The 22,258-nt window shown below is 39.4% G+C and overlaps 1 protein-coding gene across 1 annotated transcript in view; it reads left to right on the forward strand.

Annotated features, from left to right (window-relative positions):
* Positions 1–22,258, forward strand: part of LOC126175066 (cell division cycle protein 27 homolog) — a 215,934-nt gene that overhangs the window by 108,642 nt on the left and 85,034 nt on the right. Inside the window, exon 9 of the mRNA XM_049921590.1 lies at positions 11,379–11,559. Within this exon, the coding sequence (XP_049777547.1) occupies positions 11,379–11,559 (181 nt within the window). The remainder of the gene's footprint in view (positions 1–11,378; positions 11,560–22,258) is intronic.

Genomic DNA, 22,258 nt, shown 5'->3' on the forward strand with positions numbered 1-22,258 from the left:
GACTAAGTTTCTGAATGTTTTTTAGTAAGCTAATTCTCCAGTATGTAGATATCCTTTCTTATGTTGCACACTGGAAAGAGCTGTTTTCATCACAGGTGTTCCCTAGGAAACCTCCTTTTTGCAGAAAAAGGGGGGGGGGGGAGGAGGAGGAAGAAGAGGAGGAGGAGGTGATGTTTAGTAGTGCCAAATGCTTATGACATATTAAAGAGACAGTATGCTCAATATGTCTATAGTGATACTGTCATCAATGTGGAACATACCACAGAAGTAAAAGTATTTATTACATATTAAGAAAAGAGCTGATGTGGTAATGCTAATGCCCCTTTCATAAGTTAAACTGAGTAATTTACACATATTTTCACTAATAAAGTAATGTAAAATGAGTAAATTGTTCTTATTTTTGTGCCTTTAAAGTTCAGATTAGCTTGGTTGCAAGCCCAGTTTGAAATTTTCCTATAAATTGGGTCTTCTCCAGACCATGTGTCTTTGAATTGTAAAATTCATTGTTGTTAAGATCAAAACATTCATAAAAAGTCTTTAGTTGGTTAACAAGAAATTATTACATTACAGTGCTATGTTGCCAAGAGCATATTGTCTTCAGACAGTGTTAAGAGTCTATTAAAGTATCCTGAGCTGCTGCTACTATAATTTACTCCGCCATAGTGTGATAATCTGCCCCCCCCCCCTCTCTCTCTCTCTCTCTCTCTCTCTCTCTCTCTCTCTCTCTCTCTCTCTCTCTCTCTCTCTCTATGCTATGAGCTTTCAGTTACCTGGTTCAGTTGATATCTGCCGTAGTTTCTCGTTGGGCATAGTCAATACTTCAGGACAATATCACAGTGAAGTGAGTTGATGGTAAAAATAAATTATTTTTAGACATTTGAGGTAAAAAATATGGGTGATTTTCACCCTTATAGTACGATTTTAGTGCTTTTCACAAAACACCAGAAAACCCCTTTCTTTGTTATTGACTTAAAAAATAAGGATATTCCTTACAGTAATAATATGTATTGTGACAATGAGTGTTGCGTTAAATAATGAAGAGATTGAAGTGGCACATACACAAAGCAAAAGTTGTACAAATGTAAGACATTACACGATAAATTATTTTCTGTACCTTTGTTTTATTTACACATGACAAACTGATTGGTGTGTCATGTATGTAATAATAGATTAGGATTGTTTTGTTATGACTGCGTCATATATTTTAATGTTCTGCTACGTTTAATAATTAATGTTGTGTGTTTATTTTGAGCTCTACGATAACTTTTGAATGTCTTCACAGGTATTCTGAAACATGTGGATATATAGTTCAAATACAAAAGAACTACTTTCCTCTGAAATACACTATTCAGTGCATGGTAGAGAGCACTTTTCAATTTTACTGCCAATCAGTTATTGTTAGTCGTAGATGGCATGCGGAAGAAGAAAAGTACAGGATGGTTCGAAAATACTTTAAAAATTTATCAAAATATGTAACAAGTTATTTAGATCAGCAGCCTCAAGATAATACACCAAAGACTTACCAGTCAGCAACTTCTCTGATATCCAGTTTTTATGTTGCTTGTGTGGTAGCTATTGACTGACCTATATGAGCAGCTAATTTGATTCGAATATCCTTTTGACATTTCAAGAAAAGTAGTGCTTTTGTTCACCTTTCGTATTAGAGATGGGCAAATTCATTCATCTTTGGGAACTAGTTCACTGGTGATTGTTCTTTTTGGTAACAGTTCATTTTTACTCATTCACCATTCCTTTTTTTGTATGTAATTGTGCATGCTACATAGATTTTAGATACAAAATATCAAGTATGCATAAGTATTACTTCAGCATGATAAATTCATTGATTGCCTTACATAGACACATTGTTTATTTCATTTTTCTTTGCTGAATTTATTCTTAGAAAGTATGAGATTAGTTGGCTGACTGACATGATGGGCCAGTGACCACAAGCCAAGTTTTGTGTAGCCAGAGCAGGTTGATTGGAAGTACAGATTATGGAACTTGTTTATGACCTGCCATGGACCACAACATCTTTCATTTACTTTGTATCAAGTACAGTGTCTTCATTATTCCCCCAGAGAATAATATATAATTGTATCTGCTTTACTAGCACAAAATAACTTAAAGCAAACTGTCATCTGGTAGTCCAACATTAATAGTTTTCTTTTACAATGTGTCAGTGTGTAAATTAACCACACATCAAAGTACCATACTGTCTGTGTGAAAAATGAAGATTAATTTGGAAAAATTAGGATTTCCTACACAGGAGCAGTGTAATTGCATACTAAATTTAGGAGCTTTGTATCGGCAGTGGGGGCAACTACATCAATGTGATCTGAGAGCATCTAAACTTCATAAGTGAAAAGAAAATATTTTCTTTTTTCTCCAACATCCTCCAAACATGTACACATCATAGCTTTGAAGGTCTTTACATTTGCAAAAAATAACCAGTTTTTGGTCAGCCATCAGTTGAAAGGGGTGCCAAGATTCATGCATGGAGTAAATCATCAAACAATGGAAATCTAGGATGCAATAATGACAATATTATGAAAAGGATAGAGTTGTACTCACCATATAGCAGAGAAGCTGAGTTGCAGATAGACAAAACAAAAAGACTGTCAAACAAATAAGCTTTCAGCTAAAAAGGCCTGTATTCAAATTAGACAACAAAAACACACACACACACACACACACACACACAGTCTGGGTGCCGAGGCAGACTTGAATAACAGCGCATGATGGGAGAAGCAGTCTTGGTGGTGGGTCTAAGGAGTAGGCTGAGGTGAGAAGAGGGAGGAATAGAAGGGTAGGGACGGGGACAGAACAGTCCCGGTTGTGGGAGCATACAGGGACGAGGTGGAGAGAGGGTAGGGCAGTTAGGTGCAGTCAGGAGGTTGGGAGGTTAGACAGAGGGCTGAGGGAGAGGGGGTGGTGGACCAGCGGAGAAAGAGAGAAGGAAAAAGTTAATGGGTCTGTTAGTGGAATAGAGGGCTGTGTAGTGCTGGAATGGGAACAGAGAGGGGATAGATAGGTGAAGGACAGTGACTGATGAAGGTTGAGGCCAGGAGGGTTGTGGGAACGTAAGATATATTGCAGGGAGAGTTCCCACCTGCGCAGTTCAGAAAAGCTGGTGTTGGTAGGAAGGATCCAGGTGGCACATGCCGTGGAGCAGTCATTAAAATTAAGAGTGTTGTGTCGGGCAGCATGCTCAGCAACTGGGTAGTCCAGCTTTTTCTTGGCCACAGTTTATTGGTGGCCATTCCTTGCGGACAGACAGCTTGTTGGTTGTCAAGCCCACGTAGAATGCAGCACAGTGGCTGCAGCTTTGGTTGTAGATCATATGACTAGTTTCACAGGTAGCCCTGCCTTCGATGGGGTAGGTGAGGTTTGTGACCAGACTGGAATAAGTGGTGGTGGGAGGATATTCTAATGCTTTCTTGGACAACAAGACACAGTGCGGTGTTGGGTTGCATGATTCACACGTCTCTTCCAGTTGACTTATGTGTTGTGCATGAGCCGATCCTCTTCTTTGGGTCATCAGCTATGTCGCTCTCACCATTTAATTCTTCTCCGAAGACAGTATTGGGTTAAATGGAATATTATTAACCAGCTCTCTATTCTTGAAATAAATCATGTACTCGTAGACTCTTGTTACCGTATTTACTCGAATCTAAGCCGCACTTTTTTTCCAGTTTTTGTAATCCAAAAAACCGCCTGCGGCTTAGAATCGAGTGCAGAGTACGCGGAAGTTCTGCAAAATGTTGGTAGGTGCCGCCACAACTAACTTCTGCCGTCGAATATATAGTGCTACCAACGAGTTAAAAACTCGTTGAGCGCTACACAAGCATGCTTTGCAGGCACAAAGATAAATACTGGCACCAAAACCTCTGCGTATTCTTTCGTGTTTGCTGCTATCTCATTTAAATCCTGTCTGCCTAATAAACTATGAAAGTAGAGTGAGACAACAGCAAATGCGGAAGGATATTTATATCCTTGTTTCATGTTTATATTCGTATTATTCTTATGCCTAATAGTGATACAGTCACAAATGAAGCACGGCAATTGACTAGATTTTTAAATCTAAGATGACTCTAATTTCTGTGCAGAATGTAATGTACTAAAGAGGCGTCTGCAAAGATTTTCAAACGGAGAAAAATTTTCGCTATACTCTCGTTCAGAACATCTTCTATCATCCGCAGTCTATTATTTGGTTCTTGTTGATCATTATCAAAGAAAGCAGCAGTGTAAGTAACAACAAATAGCAGTCTCTTGTCATTGTTTCGCTAATGAGACGATTCCTCTCTCTCTCTCTCTCTCTCTCTCTCTCTCTCTCTCTCTCTTTTTAATAGTAAGCGGCGGTAGCGCGCACAAAAGCAAGCCATGCCGCGAGCGGCGACAGGCCGTAAACACCCATTATCAGAATGCGAAAACAATGCATGACGCAGTACAGTAATGCATTTTCAGCTTAGAGTGACGTAAACACCTATAACAAAGAGAACGGCACTTATCAGATCAAAGAAAAATAAGTTACCAATTCAAACCAGACGAAGCACGTGGAAAAGGAAGGGTACCCATATAAATACGTACGGAGCGCCTGACTCAGCAATGGCTACCTGGTAAAGCTTAACTGCTAAACTTACGACTCGAACCAAACTACTGTAGCTGTATAGTCATTCATTCGGCCTAAATTGTGTCTCATATTGCAATGGACCAACTTTGTTTCGATTTGGAGGTGCGGCCTAAAACTTTTCTCTCCCCTTGAATTTCGAGTCTCAAATTTCAGGTGCGGCTTAGATTCGGGAATTTTTTTTTTTTTTTTCCTTGATTTCGAGTCTCATTTTTCAGGTGCGGCTTAGATTCGAGTAAATACGGTAATTCAACAATAATATATTTTCAACTCTCATCCCAACGTAACAATTATTCTGTACAAACTCCAGCAAGCCAACTGGTTCCAAGATAAATGTCAGAATTGACTAAACATTCATACAATTACATACGTTCTGCCTCATGCAGAGACAAGACATAAAGTAAAAGTCATAACACACGCTTCATCTGTCTCTGTAACAATCCTCATGATACCACACACCATGGAACATTATTGAGATACTATTTGACTTTTTGATATAACTTCTAGGGCACTGCATGTAACCACTTGTCGGGGCCGCTTGTCTGACACAGCTCCTGGCTCCTCATGACAGCTGTCCTCCCTGCACACACAGACATGTGTGACACAGTAAAAAGGCTCTCTCACCCTTGTCATTAAAATATTGGGTGTTCGATATGGTGAAAAGCAAAGTGTTTCTAGAATTTACCCCAAAATTCTCGAAGCACTACATATCCCTCCTCTTAGCTTGAACACATGATATTTTATACATATTCATTATGTACAATTACACAAGATAATAATTCTTTATCTTTTAACAGTACTAGGCATATTTTACCACAATTACAAACTGTGAACCTTTCAATCTGTGTTGGAGTTCTCTCTATTTTCTGTTCCCCCCTTCCAGTTGTAAATTCCAGGTGCACATAACTCATGAATATTCTGCTGCTTTGTTCTTACTTCCCGTATTACCTTTTCTACTTATGTACTTAATCATTACTTATGGTAATCTGGAGGAACTCTGGGTAGAATAAGTGTTCCCTTCATGGACATTTGTAAACCTGAACTTAGTGAGTCTATTTATGCATAGAATTCAAACTTACCAGACTCATCCCTTCAAACGTGTGACTTCTGTCACAATGCTGCACTTTTTCTCTTTAGGAACAGTACCTATATCTTACATGGGTTGATCCTAGGAGTACCCTTTGTCCTTCCATTTTCGTAGGTATGCCTGATCTATGGTACAGGTCGATCCCCCTCTTGGTGCCCCTGTCCGCACAGCATAGGTCAGCCTCTCTTGGGTCTGCCTATCTGCCCTTTTCATCCAGTAAATGCTGGGTGCCCCCTCCTCCACCTTCCTGAGTAGGCCTGCTGGTTTATTGTCCTACCATACATCTTTATATATACTATTCTTAAATACTCTGGTAAAATTACAAACAAATCTCATTTACACTCATATTCCACTTTCTAATACTTCATCTTATACCCTAGAGACCTCTTTCACTTCTCACTTTTACTATATAAACAGATGCTATGTCTACCTGTATTTACCAACTTTTCTCCAAGGAGTAGCACGGCACATGTAGATATATATTAGAGCAACAAAAATAACCATGCAGAACCATCACATATCAACAATGTAATATGTGCATCAATTGAGATGTACATGTATCTATATTCCCCTACATCCCGTGGCGGTTCTGGCATCACTTCAGGTTCCTAATTTGTAATCCTTCTGGTTTTGCTTAAGTATATCGTTTTTTGTGTGTGTAGATGTGTGTTCGTGTATCCCGATTTTTCGGCCTACTTGTTTGAAATAAGTTGAAGGTTATAGGAAACCACGGAGAATGAGAAGGACTTCAGCAATACAAGTGTGTGCACCCGTATTTATACGGGTACCCTTACTTTTTCACGTGCTTCGTCTGGTTTGAATCGACTGCTTATTTTGCTTCGATCTGATAAGTGCCGTTTTCTTTGTTCTAGGTGCTTACGTCACTCTATGCAGAAAATTCATTACTGTACTGTTCGTCGCATTCTGATAGTGCGTGTTTACGGTCTGTCGCCGCTCGCGGCATGGCTTGCTTTTGTGCGCGCTAACACCGCTTACAATAAAAAAAAGAGAGGAATTCTCATTAGCGAAACAATGGCAAGAGACTGCTATTTGATGTTACTTACACTGCTGCTTTCTTTGATAATGATCAACAAGAACCACGTAATAGACTGCGTATGATAGAACATGTTCTGAACGAGAGTTAGGCGAAAATGTTTCTCCGTTTGAAAATCTTTGCGGCCGCTTCTTTAGTACATCAAAATCTGCACAGAAATCAGAGTCATCTTAGATTTAAAAATCTAGTCAGTTGCTGTGCATCATTTCTGACTGTATCACTATTAGGCATAAGAATAATACGAATATAAACATGACACGATACGTATATTCTTCCGCGTTTGCTGTTGCCTCACTCAAGTTTCGTAGTTTATTAGGCAGACAGGATTTAAATGAGATAGCAGCAAACACGAAAGAATACATGGCAAAATGTTTATATTTGTATTATTCTGATGGTGAAGAGAATACTGCATGTGATTCACATTTCATCAGGTTCCTATTAGCAACCATCTCTTCTCAGGGGTAGGAAAAAATTCAGAACGTAGAGTTGGCCATATTGACACACATCCCAAACAGTCTTGCCAGACGGATTTTCGTAGTACATTGAAATTATGTTACATTCGAAGATGAACAATACGGAATTTGTATTTACTTCGTTGGATAATGTATGAAAATGCAGTGGTCGAAACTTGGGGCGGAGAAAAAAGCTCGTCGTCCACTTTTTTTTTTTTATTTACTGACGCAGAGGTTTTGGCGCCAGTATTTATCTTTGTGCCTACAAAGCATGCCTGTGTCGCGCTATATATATTCGACGGCAGAAGTTAGTTGTGGCGGCACCTACCAACATTTTTCAGAACTTCCGCTTGCTTTGCACTCGATTCTAAGCCGCAGGCGGTTTTTTGGATTACAAAAAATGGAAAAAAAGTGCGGCTTAGATTCGAGTAAATACGGTAGTTAGGTTATAGGTTGTATTAATAAAGTTAAAGCAACAGTACGTATTAATAATTAAATTCTAAGTAAAAAAGTATTTCCTTAAAAAGCTACTTCTGAAGAATATTTTTGAGATAAAAAATAAATATTATTTTATACCATTCTATAATTTTTTAAATTTAAAGACATCGTGTCCCCACTTGACAGTGAGTTAAAATCATGCTCAGTTCAATGTTTTTTTTTGCAAAGAAACCAAATTAATGGGTACCACAAAGAAAAAACCAAACTTGAAAAATAAGATCCTCACAGAGCGTCATGTTTTACTTCTGTAAGAAATGCTAGAATCGCAAGCCTTATGTAAACCTTCGTACTCGGTAATTAAAAAAAAATTATCAAAAGTTATCGTAAAAAGTAGTTGTTTTATCAAGCAGATGAAAATTAACGTATGAATTAAAAAAAGCAGTGACTGCTCATTTAATTGATCAAACAAAAAAAACTACTTGCCTTGTGATAAATGTGTTCTACAGTTGATCGAAATGATAGAGATAGTAACAGATTTCTCTCATAGTTGCCTGAAAAAATGTGTGTTTATTATATACAACGTAATTTTTGTATAATTTATACAGGTTGAGTCACTAACTATTGCAATCTAGAATAACTCCGAAAGTATGATAGTAGGTGAAAAGTTTGTGGGACAAATTTTGCATGGGACAACGGGGGCCATAATATGACGTTGGTTTTTTGTTGCTAGGTTGTGTCACGTCAAAAGTGTGAATGTCAAGTTTGTTTTTTAAAATGGGATGCTATAATTTGGTACTTATTTTTGATAGCGGCTATCGAGACGAATCCAATGATGTGTAACAGTAAGGTCTTTGAAGGTCAAAAAGGTGGCAGGAACGTCCATTTGCAGAAGGTATTCAAAGTGATGACCATTGTTATCAGTGCAGTGCTGCAATCTTCTTATCATGGATTGAGTGGTATTCCTTATCACATTGACACTTATCAAAGCACATGCTCTGACATTTCTCTCTCATGTATTGTGCAAATAGTAAATATTCTCCGAATATGGCGTATCCATCGAATATGCCATTGACATGTAAACACCATTTAACGGATTTGCATTACAACACTAATACGAACGGTTAAGACTAGTATCATCAAATAAAGCGAATGTGAATGATGTATTCCTTGGAAGAACAAGTCAATATGCTTCTCATTTATGGAGAATGCCAATGAAATTCAGTGAGAGCTAGAGACTTCAGCTGAAAGATATCCTCAATGTACTCGCTCTACACATTGTACATTTAAATAGGTGTATGATAAATTGAGACCACCTGGATCTTTAACGCATCAGAAACACTTCCAGCAAAGGGAAGTTACTAACGAGGAAATGAAGTTGGTATTCTTGCCACTGTGGTTTCAGAGCCTTGTGTTTGGGTCAAATCGCAAGGGAATCTGGCATGAGCCACAGTAGTGTTGTTCATGTTCTGCACTGTCATAAATATCATCCTTACCATAACAGTCTCCACCAAGAACTAACTGGTACGGATGGTATGCGTCGCATTGAATTCTGCCGATGGGCTCAACTTCAGATTCAGAGGGATGAAACATTTATTAATTTGATTGTATTTACTGACGAGGCTACATTCACGAACCATGAAAATGTTAATTTGCATAACATGCATTACTCGGCAACTGAAAACCCATGTTGTCTGCGGCAAGTTTCAAACCAAAAACCGTGGTCAGTGAATGTATGGTGTGGGATTCTTGATGACTGAATTATAATCCGCTGTTTCACTGAAAGAAAGCTTAATGGTAGGAAGTACACCACATTCCTGCAAGAAACATTAGGTCTGTTATTGGAAGAAATACCGTTAGGAACAAGGAACAGAATGTGGTATCAACACAATGGGTGTCCGGCACATGTTTCGTTGATGGCTAGAAATGAGTTGCAGAGAGAATTCCCAAATCGTTAGATTGGAAACTGAGGAGATGTGTTGTGGCCGGCTTGTTCACCAGACTTGATGCCTCTGGATTTTTTTTTGTAAAAGACATTGAGTATAAAGACATTCCACAACACCTGAAGATATGCGAGAAAGAACTGTCAGAGCATGTGCTTCTATAAGCGCCAAAGTGATAAGGAATGCCACACAATCCATGATAAGATTGCAGCACTGCATTGTGTGTGTGTGTGTGTGTGTGTGTGTGTGTGTGTGTGTGTGTGGTCCCCCCCCCCCCCCCCCCCCCAAATCTCTCTTGAAGTGACCCCACATAGCAACAAAAAACGAACGTGTTCCCCAAACTTTTCAGCTCCTGTCATACTTTGAGTTACTCTAGGTGGCAATAGTTACTCATCCTGTATAATTATAAAAAAGTTGAACTGGAAAGGGTGACCACAGAAAAAAGAATGAAACCGGCCGAGTATGGCAGCCAGGAATGAGGAATGGAGGAATTGAACCAAGGATTGAGACTATGTGAGATGTACTGTTAATGATCATTGCTGGGAACGACTGACCATGACTGAAGTGAGCAGTTCCTTAGAGTTCCTCAGTCTTAATGTTCACTGTAGTGAACTGTTCCTCTGGATGCGCATTTGTTCACAGATAACCCACCTCTAATTCAGACATCATATTTATAATTCAGTTTACCAAGTCCACTGTCTTTAATCTAGATGAAACAGATTAAAGAAACTGTTTTGCTTTGAAATCGTATTTTAATCGCATATATTTTTCATTCGAAGAAATTGCTTTATGTTTTGAAGGTGTACATTTGTTTGGAATTACCGTTTATACTTTAGTCATTTTGGTTTCAAATTTTGTCTTGAAAGTGTTAATTTGAATTGAAAAAAAATAAATTAGAAAAAAAATGTGGCCACTCATTATTCTTTCCATTGCTATAGCACCAATTTTGTAATAGTTTTATTGATTTTTGATAATACCTTGCAATATCAAAGTCGGACACACATGAACATGGCAGGGTATACCCTGAGTATAGGTATCAAAGTTTTGTGTGTGTGTGTGTGTGTGTGTGTGTGTGTGTGTGTGTGTGTGTGCGCGCGTTGAATTAGGAACAGTTAATGATAAGGTTATCAACTTTAATACTATTACTGGTGTTCTTAATATGGGTTTACCCACTGCACTGCTGCTTGCATTTGAAAAGTGTTTTAATTGAAAGAAATCTATCTGTTGAAGGAGTTGTCATGAATATGTTTCTGATTCCATTGTTTGAAATCGAATGCTGAATTTGCCTTCTATCGGCATTATAAGTTGGACTCATTTAAATACCATATGAAAATTGAAATATGATGCTGAAATTCTCTCTCTTTCATAACATAGTTCTTTACATGGCCACATTTATAATTCAGTATAATTTTGTTAACTTTTCATGAAAAACACAATTTTAAGAAGAAAACAGCTACAAAGTTCTACCAATATCAAATAATTGTATGCAACAGCGGTTGATACAGTAAAAAACTATTTAATTTATTGGGACAAAGTTTTTTGTTTCGGGTTATGTCTAGTTGCCTTAAAGCTTGTGCTTATTGTGCTCTCCAGAGGATGCATGTCTCCTTTCAGACATAGTTACTTTGGGCTGCCAATTTATGTAGTGTTTTTGTTTAACAGAAATGGAGTGCCTGCGACATTGTAGATTTTATTTGACCTAGTACCTATCTCCATATATTAAAAACAACATATGTTATTGATTTTGATTCATAATATAACCTTTTCCAATCTTTTGCAGAGGGCCTGATGTCTTTATTACGGGATATTGGCACAGCATACTTACATCTTGCACAATATAACTGCCGTAAAGCTATAGAATGTTTTAGTAACCTCGCTCCTCAGCATTACAACACTGGATGGGTGCTATCACTCATGGGAAAAGCCCACTATGAACTGGGTGACTATCAAACAGCAGTCAGGTACAGTATCATATTTAATTAAAATATAATGCAGATTTTAATTTAATTAGTTCATAATATAATTGGGCAGATAAATGTACTCACTTTTATCTACCCAATTATATTATATTTTTAAAAATTGATTAGTTTCTTGGATAATTAGCTCATAAGTTTTCCAGAAGAATTTATAAAGAACGTACATTTCTACTGGAGTTTCCATTGTTTGATTAAAGAATGGACAGATATTTTATTTGCTGTGAGAGTAGGCTGACGAACTATTTTAATAGAAAATAAGGGGGATACTTATATATCCTTGACAAAAAATAAGGGAGATTAAGAGCATGGCAAAATTTCACCAAAAATCGTAGCAGTATTTGTAAAAGGTGACTATTTAATTACACATTGCAAATTCTTACACATAGTTTGCTACAGATTTTGCCTCAGTCAGTAGTTTAAAACATTTTTAGCAAATTCAAAGAATTCACTGCATGAATAAGGAAAATTCATGGCAACTTGCAGTTCAGATTTGTTTACGTTTGTACTACTTCTATTTCTTCTATCTGTCCACTTACGATTCATAAGTGAAAATACTCTGTGTGAGCATTACTTCCTGGTAAACTCGTAACATAACCTACCGCTTACCCAAGTCTTCAAAATACACATTATTTGATTTTAAAGTTATTAAAACTTTTGTCCATTTCTGGTTAACACTATCCTCTAAAGAGACAGCACATTCAATTACAGCATTAGAACTACAAAAATTCCTCATGTAATTCGTTGCCAGCCACGCAATCCAGCTGGGCACATACAACTTCATGCATGTCGTTGAATGTTAATTCCCTTTTTAGACATAGTGGGATTAAACACTTCTAACTATCATCAAATTTATTAACTAAGTAAGAATATAGAGAATCATAGAATTCAATAACTTGCCAGCAGCCATAAAAAACTTAACAAACAATGAAATTCAGTTTAAGAGAAACCTAAGGGATTTATTGGTGGCCAACTTCTTCTACTCCATTGATAAATTTCTCAGTAAAACCAACTGATTTGTGTGTAATTTTATATATATATATAGAGGAAAACATTCCAAGTGGGAAAAATGTCTGCTTGTGTCTGTGTATATGCAGATGGATATGTGTGTGTGTGCGAGTGTATACCTGTCCTTTTTTCCCCATAAGGTAAGTCTTTCCGCTCCCGGGATTGGAATGACTCCTTACCCTCTCCCTTAAAACCCACATCCTTTCGTCTTTCCCTCTCCTTCCCTCTTTCCTGACGAAGCAACCGTTTGTTGCGAAAGCTTGAATTTTGTGTGTATGTTTGTTTGTGTGTCTATTGAACTGCCAGCGCTTTTGTTTGGTAAGTCTCATCATCTTTCTTTATATATATATATACAAAGATGATGTGACTTACCAAACAAAAGTGCAGGGAGGTCGATAGACACACAAAATTCAAGATTTCGCAACCAACGGTTGCTTCGTCAGGAAAGAGGGAAGGAGAGGGAAAGACGAAAGGATGTGGGTTTTAAGCGAGAGGGTAAGAAGTCATTCCAATCCCGGAAGCGGAAAGACTTAGGGGGGAAAAAAGACAGGTATACACCCTCTCTCTCTCTCGTGCGCGCGCGCGCTCTCACACACACACACACACACACACACACACACACACACATCCATCCGCACATACACAGACACAAGCAGACATTTGTAAAGGCAAAGAGTTAGGGCAGAGATGTCAGTCGAGGCAGAAGTACAGAGGCAAAGATGTTGTTGAAAGACAGGTGAGGTATGAGCGGCGGCAAATTGAAATTAGAAATTAGCGGAGATTGAGGCCTGGCGCATAACGAGAAGAGAGGATATGCTGAAGGGCAAGTTCCCATCCCCGGAGTTCAGACAGGTTGGTGTTAGTGGAAAGTATCCAGATAACCCGGACGGTGTTAGTTGGTACATCACGTGGGTGCTTTCACACGTGGCACTGCCTTTGATCGTGTACACCTTCCGGGTTACAGGACTGGAGTAGGTGGTGGTGGGAGGGTGCATGGGACAGGTTTTACACCGGGGGCGGTTACAAGGGTAGGAACCAGAGGGTAGGGAAGGTGGTTTGGGGATTTCATAGGGATGAACTAAGAGGTTATGAAGGTTAGGTGGACAGCGGAAAGACACTCTTGGTGGAGTGGGGAGGATTTCATGAAGGATGGATCTCATTTCAGGGCAGGATTTGAGGAAGTCGTATCCCTGCTGGAGAGCCACATTCAGAGTCTGATCCAGTCCCGGAAAGTATCCTGTCACAAGTGGGGCACTTTTGGGGTTCTTCTGTGGGAGGTTCTGGGTTTGAGGAGATAAGGAAGTGGCTCTGGTTATTTGCTTCTGTACCAGGTCGGGAGGGTAGTTGCGGGATGTGAAAGCTGTTGTCAGATTGTTGGTGTAATGGTTCAGGGATTCCGGACTGGAGCAGATTCGTTTGCCACGAAGACCTAGGCTGTAGGGAAGGGACCGTTTGATGTGGAATGGGTGGCAGCTGTCATAATGGAGGTACTCTTGCTTGTTGGTGGGTTTGATGTGGACGGACCTCCGAAGCTGGCCATTGGACAGGTGGAGGTCAACGTCAAGGAAAGTGGCATGGGATTTGGAGTAGGACCATGTGAATCTGATGGAACCAAAGGAGTTGAGGTTGGAGAAGAAATTCCGGAGTTCTTCTTCACTGTGAGTCCAGATCATGAAAATGTCATCAATAAATCTGTACCAAACTTTGGGTTGGCAGGCCTGGGTAACCAAGAAGGCTTCCTCTAAGTGACACATGAATAGGTTGGCGTACGAGGGGGCCATCCTGGTACCCATGGCTGTTCCCTTTAATTGTTGGTATGTCTGGCCTTCGAAAGTGAAGAAGTTGTGGGTCAGGATGAAGCTGGCTAAGGTAATGAGGAAAGAGGTTTTAGGTAGGGTGGCAAGTGATCGGCGTGAAAGGAAGTGGTCCATTGCAGCGAGACCAAACAAAAGCGCTGGCAGGTCGATAGACACACAAACAAACACAAACATACACACAAAATTCAAGCTTTCGCAACCAATGGTTGCTTCGTCAGGAAAGAGGGAAGGAGAGGGAAAGACGAAAGGATGTGGGTTTTAAGGGAGAGGGTAAGGAGTCATTCCAATCGTGGGAGCGGAAAGACTTACCTTAGGGGGAAAAAAGGATAGGTATACACTCGCGCACACACACATATCCATCCGCACATACACCTTTTTTAAGGCATGTTTGCGGAGGGAATGTAAATAAAACTTAATGGGGTCGTTGTGGAGGTGTTGTGAAGGTGACATGGTATTAGAAGGTGGAAAGTGTACCATGAGGCTGAAATGAAAATGAAAATAAATATAAAAATATGTGGGGAGAGATAAAGGTGAAATAGAAAGCAAATGGAGATCTGGTGTGAAAAAAGGCGAAAAAGTGTTGGTTAGAGCTGGGCTATGCTGATCCTGTGGTGAACTTGTGTAGGTAGACAATGATGTGCATAAAGGTTAGGTGGTTGTGTTGCCGCCAAAACACGTTAAAGGGTGGAGAAATTCCGGAAAATTTCGAGAAAACTACGTGTAGATGTATTAAAAGGAGTGGTTTGGTGGTGGCAGATTAAAGAAATGAGGCTAACAATTGTCTGATGAAGAAATAATGACGTTAAAACCCGTTTATCATCTGCATTTCTTCTTGGTGTAGCAATTTTAATGGCCGGTAGTGTATGTCTAACTTCACTAATTAGTAACTGTACAGCTTCATGAGATTCCATAATTCTAAGATGGCAATTTTCCAGATACTTTTCGTTTTGAAACCACTTTCAATATTCACAAACAAACTGATATAACAGTTTGTCTACGACCCGGGAGATCCGGGAAAAACCCGGGATTTTTTTTCATCCGGGAGAAAACCGGGAAAAACCCGGGATATTTTTAGAATTCCGGGAATTTTTCATTGTTTTAGTTTTCAGTTAAATTTTTGTAATTTTGACTTGTAAGAACCGACACACTAACAAAGGATATTACTGTATCCCGCTACTGCAGAATAATACTTCAACAATAAAACATAAACGAGAGAAAAAAACTATAATAACTTAAATTGCAAAGGAAATGTGCCATATACGACGACGACACAAGTGCTCATGCAAGCCTCTGCCGATTGAAAATGTGTCAAAGGCTTTAGGAAGACATGCAGTGCTTCATAACAACAAATTGCCTCCAATGAGTGTGAAGTCGCAACTGTTTACATTCGATTTGTTTTAGCAGTTAACACGCGGGCTCATGCGCATGCGCAGTAGAGTCACGTTTGAGTAGTAGATTCTCCCGCTTCTGTCAACAGGAATGCGGCTGTTGGCTGTGCAAGCAGTCGCAGCAAGCAGCTAGATACTTCCGGGAAAAGGGGGCGCCTTCGTATTCTTGAGGGGAAAAAAAACTTGTTTCACAAAGTACCTAGCATCCAGCACACATTTGCCTATCAATTAGTCATATGATTTTGAAGCGCTTATCTGTTGGTATTTGAACACATTTTAAGTTGATTTCTGAATGAATCATAAGCTGACTTTTGAATGCATGCATAGTGTACGTGATGTCTCTGTCAGGAGAATCCTCGTTGCATCTAGAAATAAACTTTCCACGGACAAAAGGGGATGGTGCTATACGAGCTGAGTGGAGTAAAGCCGAATGGATGAATGGCAGTCGCTGTCTGATTATGTGGCTGGTTGGGTGTGGGAATGATCAGCGTTGTTATAATTACTAGCGAAATCCATAGATTCATACTATCAGAATGGAAATAAATGACTGACAGGAATAACAGGTGAGAAAGATTATGTATTATCTTCTCGGTGTGTCCCAGAAAATGATCAGCGTTGTTATAATTACTTGCGAAATCCATAGATTCATACTATCAGAATGGAAATAAATGACTGACAGGAATAACAGGTGAGAAAGATTATGTATTATCTTCTCGGTGTGTCCCAGAAAATGATCAGCGTTGTTATAATTACTAGCGAAATCCATAGATTCATACTATCAGAATGGAAATAAATGACTGACAGGAATAACAGGTGAGAAAGATTATGTATTATCTTCTCGGTGTGTCCCAGAAAATGAAGTTTTGGCAGAAAATGTTTGGCCAGATCACTACACTAGTAAGGACCAGTAGTACAGTCCCCGGCAACCAGCCGCTTAAGTTCTATTATGGAAGTAACGCGGAAAACGTGTTGTACGAACATGTAACAACGGCTAACTGGAGAATAATTGCGGGAGAACTAAACCAGTGATTCTGGCCGGGTTAGTGAAGTTAATCGGTGAACAAATTTTGACAGTGGCAGCAATAGCTACAGAATTGGTGATGACAGGATTGTTTGTTAGAACGAGGACGGAGAAGAAACGAGGACATCACACAAATTATGGAAGAATAAGACGATTCCAAATTTATATAAAAATTTCGTAATACTAGTTTTCGATGTCATGCTAGAGAAGCTGGTGCATATGAACGAAACGTGAAACTATTTCCTAACATAAAGCTTTTTGCTTGTAGTAGGCCTAATAGGCATTTGATATTGATACTTATTGGATTATATTCTGTCGTGTTATAAAAATGACCATTTGTGCCAAAACAGTCTCGTTTATTTGGTGTGTTATAAAATTGCTGCCGTATTAGAAAGGCCTATTTTGTTTTATCTAGCAGACAGTGACAAAATAGACGTAATCAGATCGATAAACCACACCAGTCTTGGGTATTATTTGTATTAACAGCTTTTTCAGTATTAGATAACTACATTTCGATTTTCCATGTAGCAAAACGTTTGACAAACTTTGATGAGGTGAAAGATCCTTTCACAGAAAGGAAAACACGCCATGTAAAGCTGTAGCAAGATTAGAGAGAAAAAAATGCTAGGAGCTAAGGTTTGAAGAAATGTGTAATTTCTTGCTTATCTCTTGTCAGTACTGGTTTTATATATCCTATATTTAATTTTATGACACACAAAACAGCAAGTTATTAACTAATGGGCAATGAAGAGTTCAGATTTTCCGAAGAGTTCTTGTTCTCTCGATTACAAATAATCCCATCCGCTATTAATTGCGAGATTTTTTTTTAAGAGAGGCAGGCTGCCAAACCGGCCGACTGGGAGCAGGAGAGGCACCACAGGACATTTCAATTTCCACTCTCCTGAATATAGTTTGGACGTGCAGTAGAAAAATGCTTTATGAAGAGGCATGGAACTGCACTTGGGCATACTAAAGACCAAATAATATGTCTTACATTTCCTCGAATACATACGTTTTATGTTTCAGACTTTTCAGAAAGATGTGCACTACAAGATGAACATATTTTGAAAATTCGATATTTTTTTTTTAGTATTGACCCGGTTCGCAAATGTCGTAGATCCGGGGCTGATGCGCAGAGCAATCTGAGCTATAGTGGGTAGTCTTCACGTGACCCGTGTTTACATTCAATGATTTTGCTGTTTCCCCTTCGTTTACTCTCACGTCAAATGAAAACAAAACGGATATCCGTGGCCGGGAGCTATCAAGTGAATTAAAACACATTCAAATAATTACTAAAAGCTGAAATATGTCATTAGTTTCAGATTTTATTTTATTTCCACCTTTCTGACAGTCAAGCATTAACCGCCTTGTGGAACAATGAAGTTATTTTTGTCTGTTTGCTAAAGAAATTTGACTTTCGCTAATCTTTTCCGAAGAGGCAGTCAATGTATCTGAAACGAAATGTTTAATTCCATAGTACTGGGTAGTTTCAACAGTTCGTTATTTTTGTCTGTTTGCTAAAGAAATTTGACTTTTGCTAATCTTTTCCGCAGAGGCAGTCAATGTATCTGAAACGAAATGTTTAATTCCATAGTACTGGGTAGTTTCAACTGTTCGCTGCATTTCAAGTGCATGTTTTCATTTTCTAGCATGTATGGCGTTATGCCATAATAAAGAACCAAACATGATATAATACAGTACTGGTGCTCCAAGAAAATTTACATCCTGAAAACCACACTTAAAAGCTTAATATCAGGTCGGGGTCTACGGTACTTCATTGGGAATCTGGACATACGAGTGTGCCTTTAAGTATGCAATTTAAATGTGCACATTTTAATATGGTTCACGAAATTCCGATGATCTTGCAGTATCATCTTTCATTGATGATCTTTTACACATACGTACATACGGGCTTCCTACGTCATGATCTCTACCCAAGCGCGGTGTCGCCTGTTACCTGAGCTCTCTGGCAACTGCTGAAACGAACAGGTCGCGGGAAAATATTAAGATTGGTGGTTTGAAAAGCGTTACTTTCAAAGTCCCCCCCCATGAACCATGGACCTTGCCGTTGGTGGGGAGGCTTGCGTGCCTCAGCGATACAGATAGCCGTACCGTAGGTACAACCACAACGGAGGGGTATCTGTTGAGAGGCCAGACAAACGTGTGGTTCCTGAAGGGGGGCAGCAGCCTTTTCAGTAGTTGCAGGGGCAACAGTCTGGATGATTGACTGATCTGGCCTTGTAACAATAACCAAAACGGCCTTGCTGTGCTGGTACTGCGAACGGCTGAAAGCAAGGGGAAACTACGGCCGTAATTTTTCCCGAGGGCATGCAGCTTTACTGTATGATTAAATGATGATGGCGTCTTCTTGGGTAAAATATTCCGGAGGTAAAATAGTCCCCCATTCGGATCTCCGGGCGGGGACTACTCAAGAGGATGTCATTATCAGCAGAAAGAAAACTGGAGTTCTACGGATCAGAGCGTGGAATGTCAGATCCCTTAATCGGGCAGGTAGGTTAGAAAATTTAAAAAGGGAAATGGATAGGTTAAAGTTAGATATAGTGGGAATTAGTGAAGTTCGGTGGCAGGAGGAACAAGACTTCTGGTCAGGTGACTACAGGGTTATAAACACAAAGTCAAATAGGTGTAATGCAGGAGTAGGTTTAATAATGAATAGGAAAATAGGAATGCGGGTAAGCTACTACAAACAGCACAGTGAACGCATTATTGTGGCCAAGATAGATACGAAGCCCACACCTACTACAGTAGTACAAGTTTATATGCCAACTAGCTCTGCAGATGACGAATTGAAGAAATGTATGATGAAATAAAAGAAATTATTCAGATAGTGAAGGGAGACGAAAATTTAATAGTCATGGGTGACTGGAATTCGAGTGTAGGAAAAGGGAGAGAAGGAAACGTAGTAGGTGAATATGGATTGGGGCTAAGAAATGAAAGAGGAATCCGCCTGGTAGAATTTTGCACAGAGCACAACTTAATCATAGCTAACACTTGGTTTAAGAATCATGATAGAAGGTTGTATACATGGAAGAAGCCTGGAGATACTAAAAGGTATCAGATAGATTATATAATGGTAAGACAGAGATTTAGGAACCAGGTTTTAAATTGTAAGACATTTCCAGGGGCAGATGTGGACTCTGACCACAATCTATTGGTTATGACCTGTAGATTAAAACTGAAGAAACTGCAAAAAGGTGGGAATTTAAGGAGATGGGACCTGGATAAACTGAAAGAACCAGAGGTTGTACAGAGTTTCAGGGAGAGCATAAGGGAACAATTGACAGGAATTGGGGAAAGAAATACAGTAGAAGAAGAATGGGTAGCTTTGAGGGATGAAGTAGTGAAGGCAGCAGAGGATCAAGTAGGTAAAAAGACGAGGGCTAGTAGAAATCCTTGGGTAACAGAAGAAATATTGAATTTAATTGATGAAAGGAGAAAATATAAAAATGCAGTAAATGAAGCAGGCAAAAAGGAATACAAACGTCTCAAAAATGAGATCGACAGGAAGTGCAGAATGGCTAAGCAGGGATGGCTAGAGGACAAATGTAAGGATGTAGAGGCTTATCTCACTAGGGGTAGGATAGATACTGCCTACAGGAAAATTAAAAAGACCTTTGGAGATAAGAGAACCACTTGTATGAACATCAAGAGCTCAGATGGAAACCCAGTTCTAAGCAAAGAAGGGAAAGCAGAAAGGTGGAAGGAGTATGTAGAGGGTCTATACAAGGGCGATGTACTTGAGGACAATATTATGGAAATGGGAGATACGATACTGCGTGAAGAGTTTGACAGAGCACTGAAAGACCTGAGTCGAAACAAGGCCCCTGGAGTAGACAACATTCCAGTAGAACTAATGACGGCCTTGGGAGAGCCAGTCCTGACAAAACTCTACCATCTGGTGAGCAAGATGTATGAAACAGGCGAAATACCCTCAGACTTCAAGAAGAATATAATCATTCCAATCCCAAAGAAAGCAGGTGTTGACAGATGTGAAAATTACCGAACAATCAGTTTAATAAGCCTCAGCTGCAAAATACTAACACGAATTCTTTACAGACGAATGGAAAAACTAGTAGAAGCCGACCTCGGGGAAGATCAGTTTGGATTCCGTAGAAATACTGGAACACGTGAGGCAATACTGACCTTACGACTTATCTTAGAAGAAAGATTAAGGAAAGGCAAACCTACGTTTCTAGCATTTGTAGACTTAGAGAAAGCTTTTGACAATGTTGACTGGAATACTCTCTTTCAAATTCTAAAGGTGGCAGGGGTAAAATACAGGGAGCGAACGGCTATTTACAATTTGTACAGAAACCAGATGGCAGTTATAAGAGTCGAGGGGCATGAGAGGGAAGCAGCGGTTGGGAAGGGAGTGAGACAGGGTTGTAGCCTCTCCCCAATGTTATTCAATCTGTATATTGAGCAAGCAGTAAAGAAAAATTTGGAGTAGGTATTAAAATCCATGGAGAAGAAATAAAAACTTTGAGGTTCGCTGATGACATTGTAATTCTGTCAGAGACAGCAAAGGACTTGGAAGAGCAGTTGAACGGAATGGATGGTGTCTTGAAGGGAGGATATAAGATGAACATCAACAAAAGCAAAACGAGGATAATGGAATGTAGTCGAATCAAGTCGGGTGATGCTGAGGGTATTAGATTAGGAAATGAGACACTTAAAGTAGTAAAGGAGTTTTGCTATTTGGGGAGCAAAATAACTGATGATGGTCGAAGTAGAGAGGATATAAAATGTAGACTGACAATGGCAAGGAAAGCGTTTCTGAAGAAGAGAAATTTGTTAACATCTAGTATAGATTTAAGTGTCAGGAAGTCATTTCTGAAAGTATTTGTATGGAGTGTAGCCATGTATGGAAGTGAAACATGGACGGTAAATAGTTTGGACAAGAAGAGAATAGAAGCTTTTGAAATGTGGTGCTACAGAAGAATGCTGAAGATTAGTTGGGTAGATCACATAACTAATGAGGAAGTATTGAATAGGATTGGGGAGAAGAGAAGTTTGTGGCACAACTTGACCAGAAGAAGGGATCGGTTGGTAGGACATGTTCTGAGGCATCAAGGGATCACCAATTTAGTATTGGAAGGCAGCGTGGAGGGTAAAAATCGTAGGGGGAGACCAAGAGATGAATACACTAAGCAGATTCAGAAGGATGTAGGTTGCAGTAGGTACTGGGAGATGAAGAAGCTTGCACAGGATAGAGTAGCATGGAGAGCTGCATCAAACCAGTCTCAGGACTGAAGACAACAACAACAACAACAACTTTCAAAGTAAATATCCTTTTACGTAAGTTGAACTACGTACAAGAATGGACCGTGAATTTATTAAATCACAAAGCGTTTGACTCTCATTTAAAAATCAGGTGTCTGATGATGAGCCATTTAGAAGCATTTCGAACCCTCGAACCCTGAAGATCAGAC

This window comes from Schistocerca cancellata, chromosome 3, assembly GCF_023864275.1.
Source record: "Schistocerca cancellata isolate TAMUIC-IGC-003103 chromosome 3, iqSchCanc2.1, whole genome shotgun sequence".
NCBI classification, from domain to species: domain Eukaryota; kingdom Metazoa; phylum Arthropoda; class Insecta; order Orthoptera; family Acrididae; genus Schistocerca; species Schistocerca cancellata.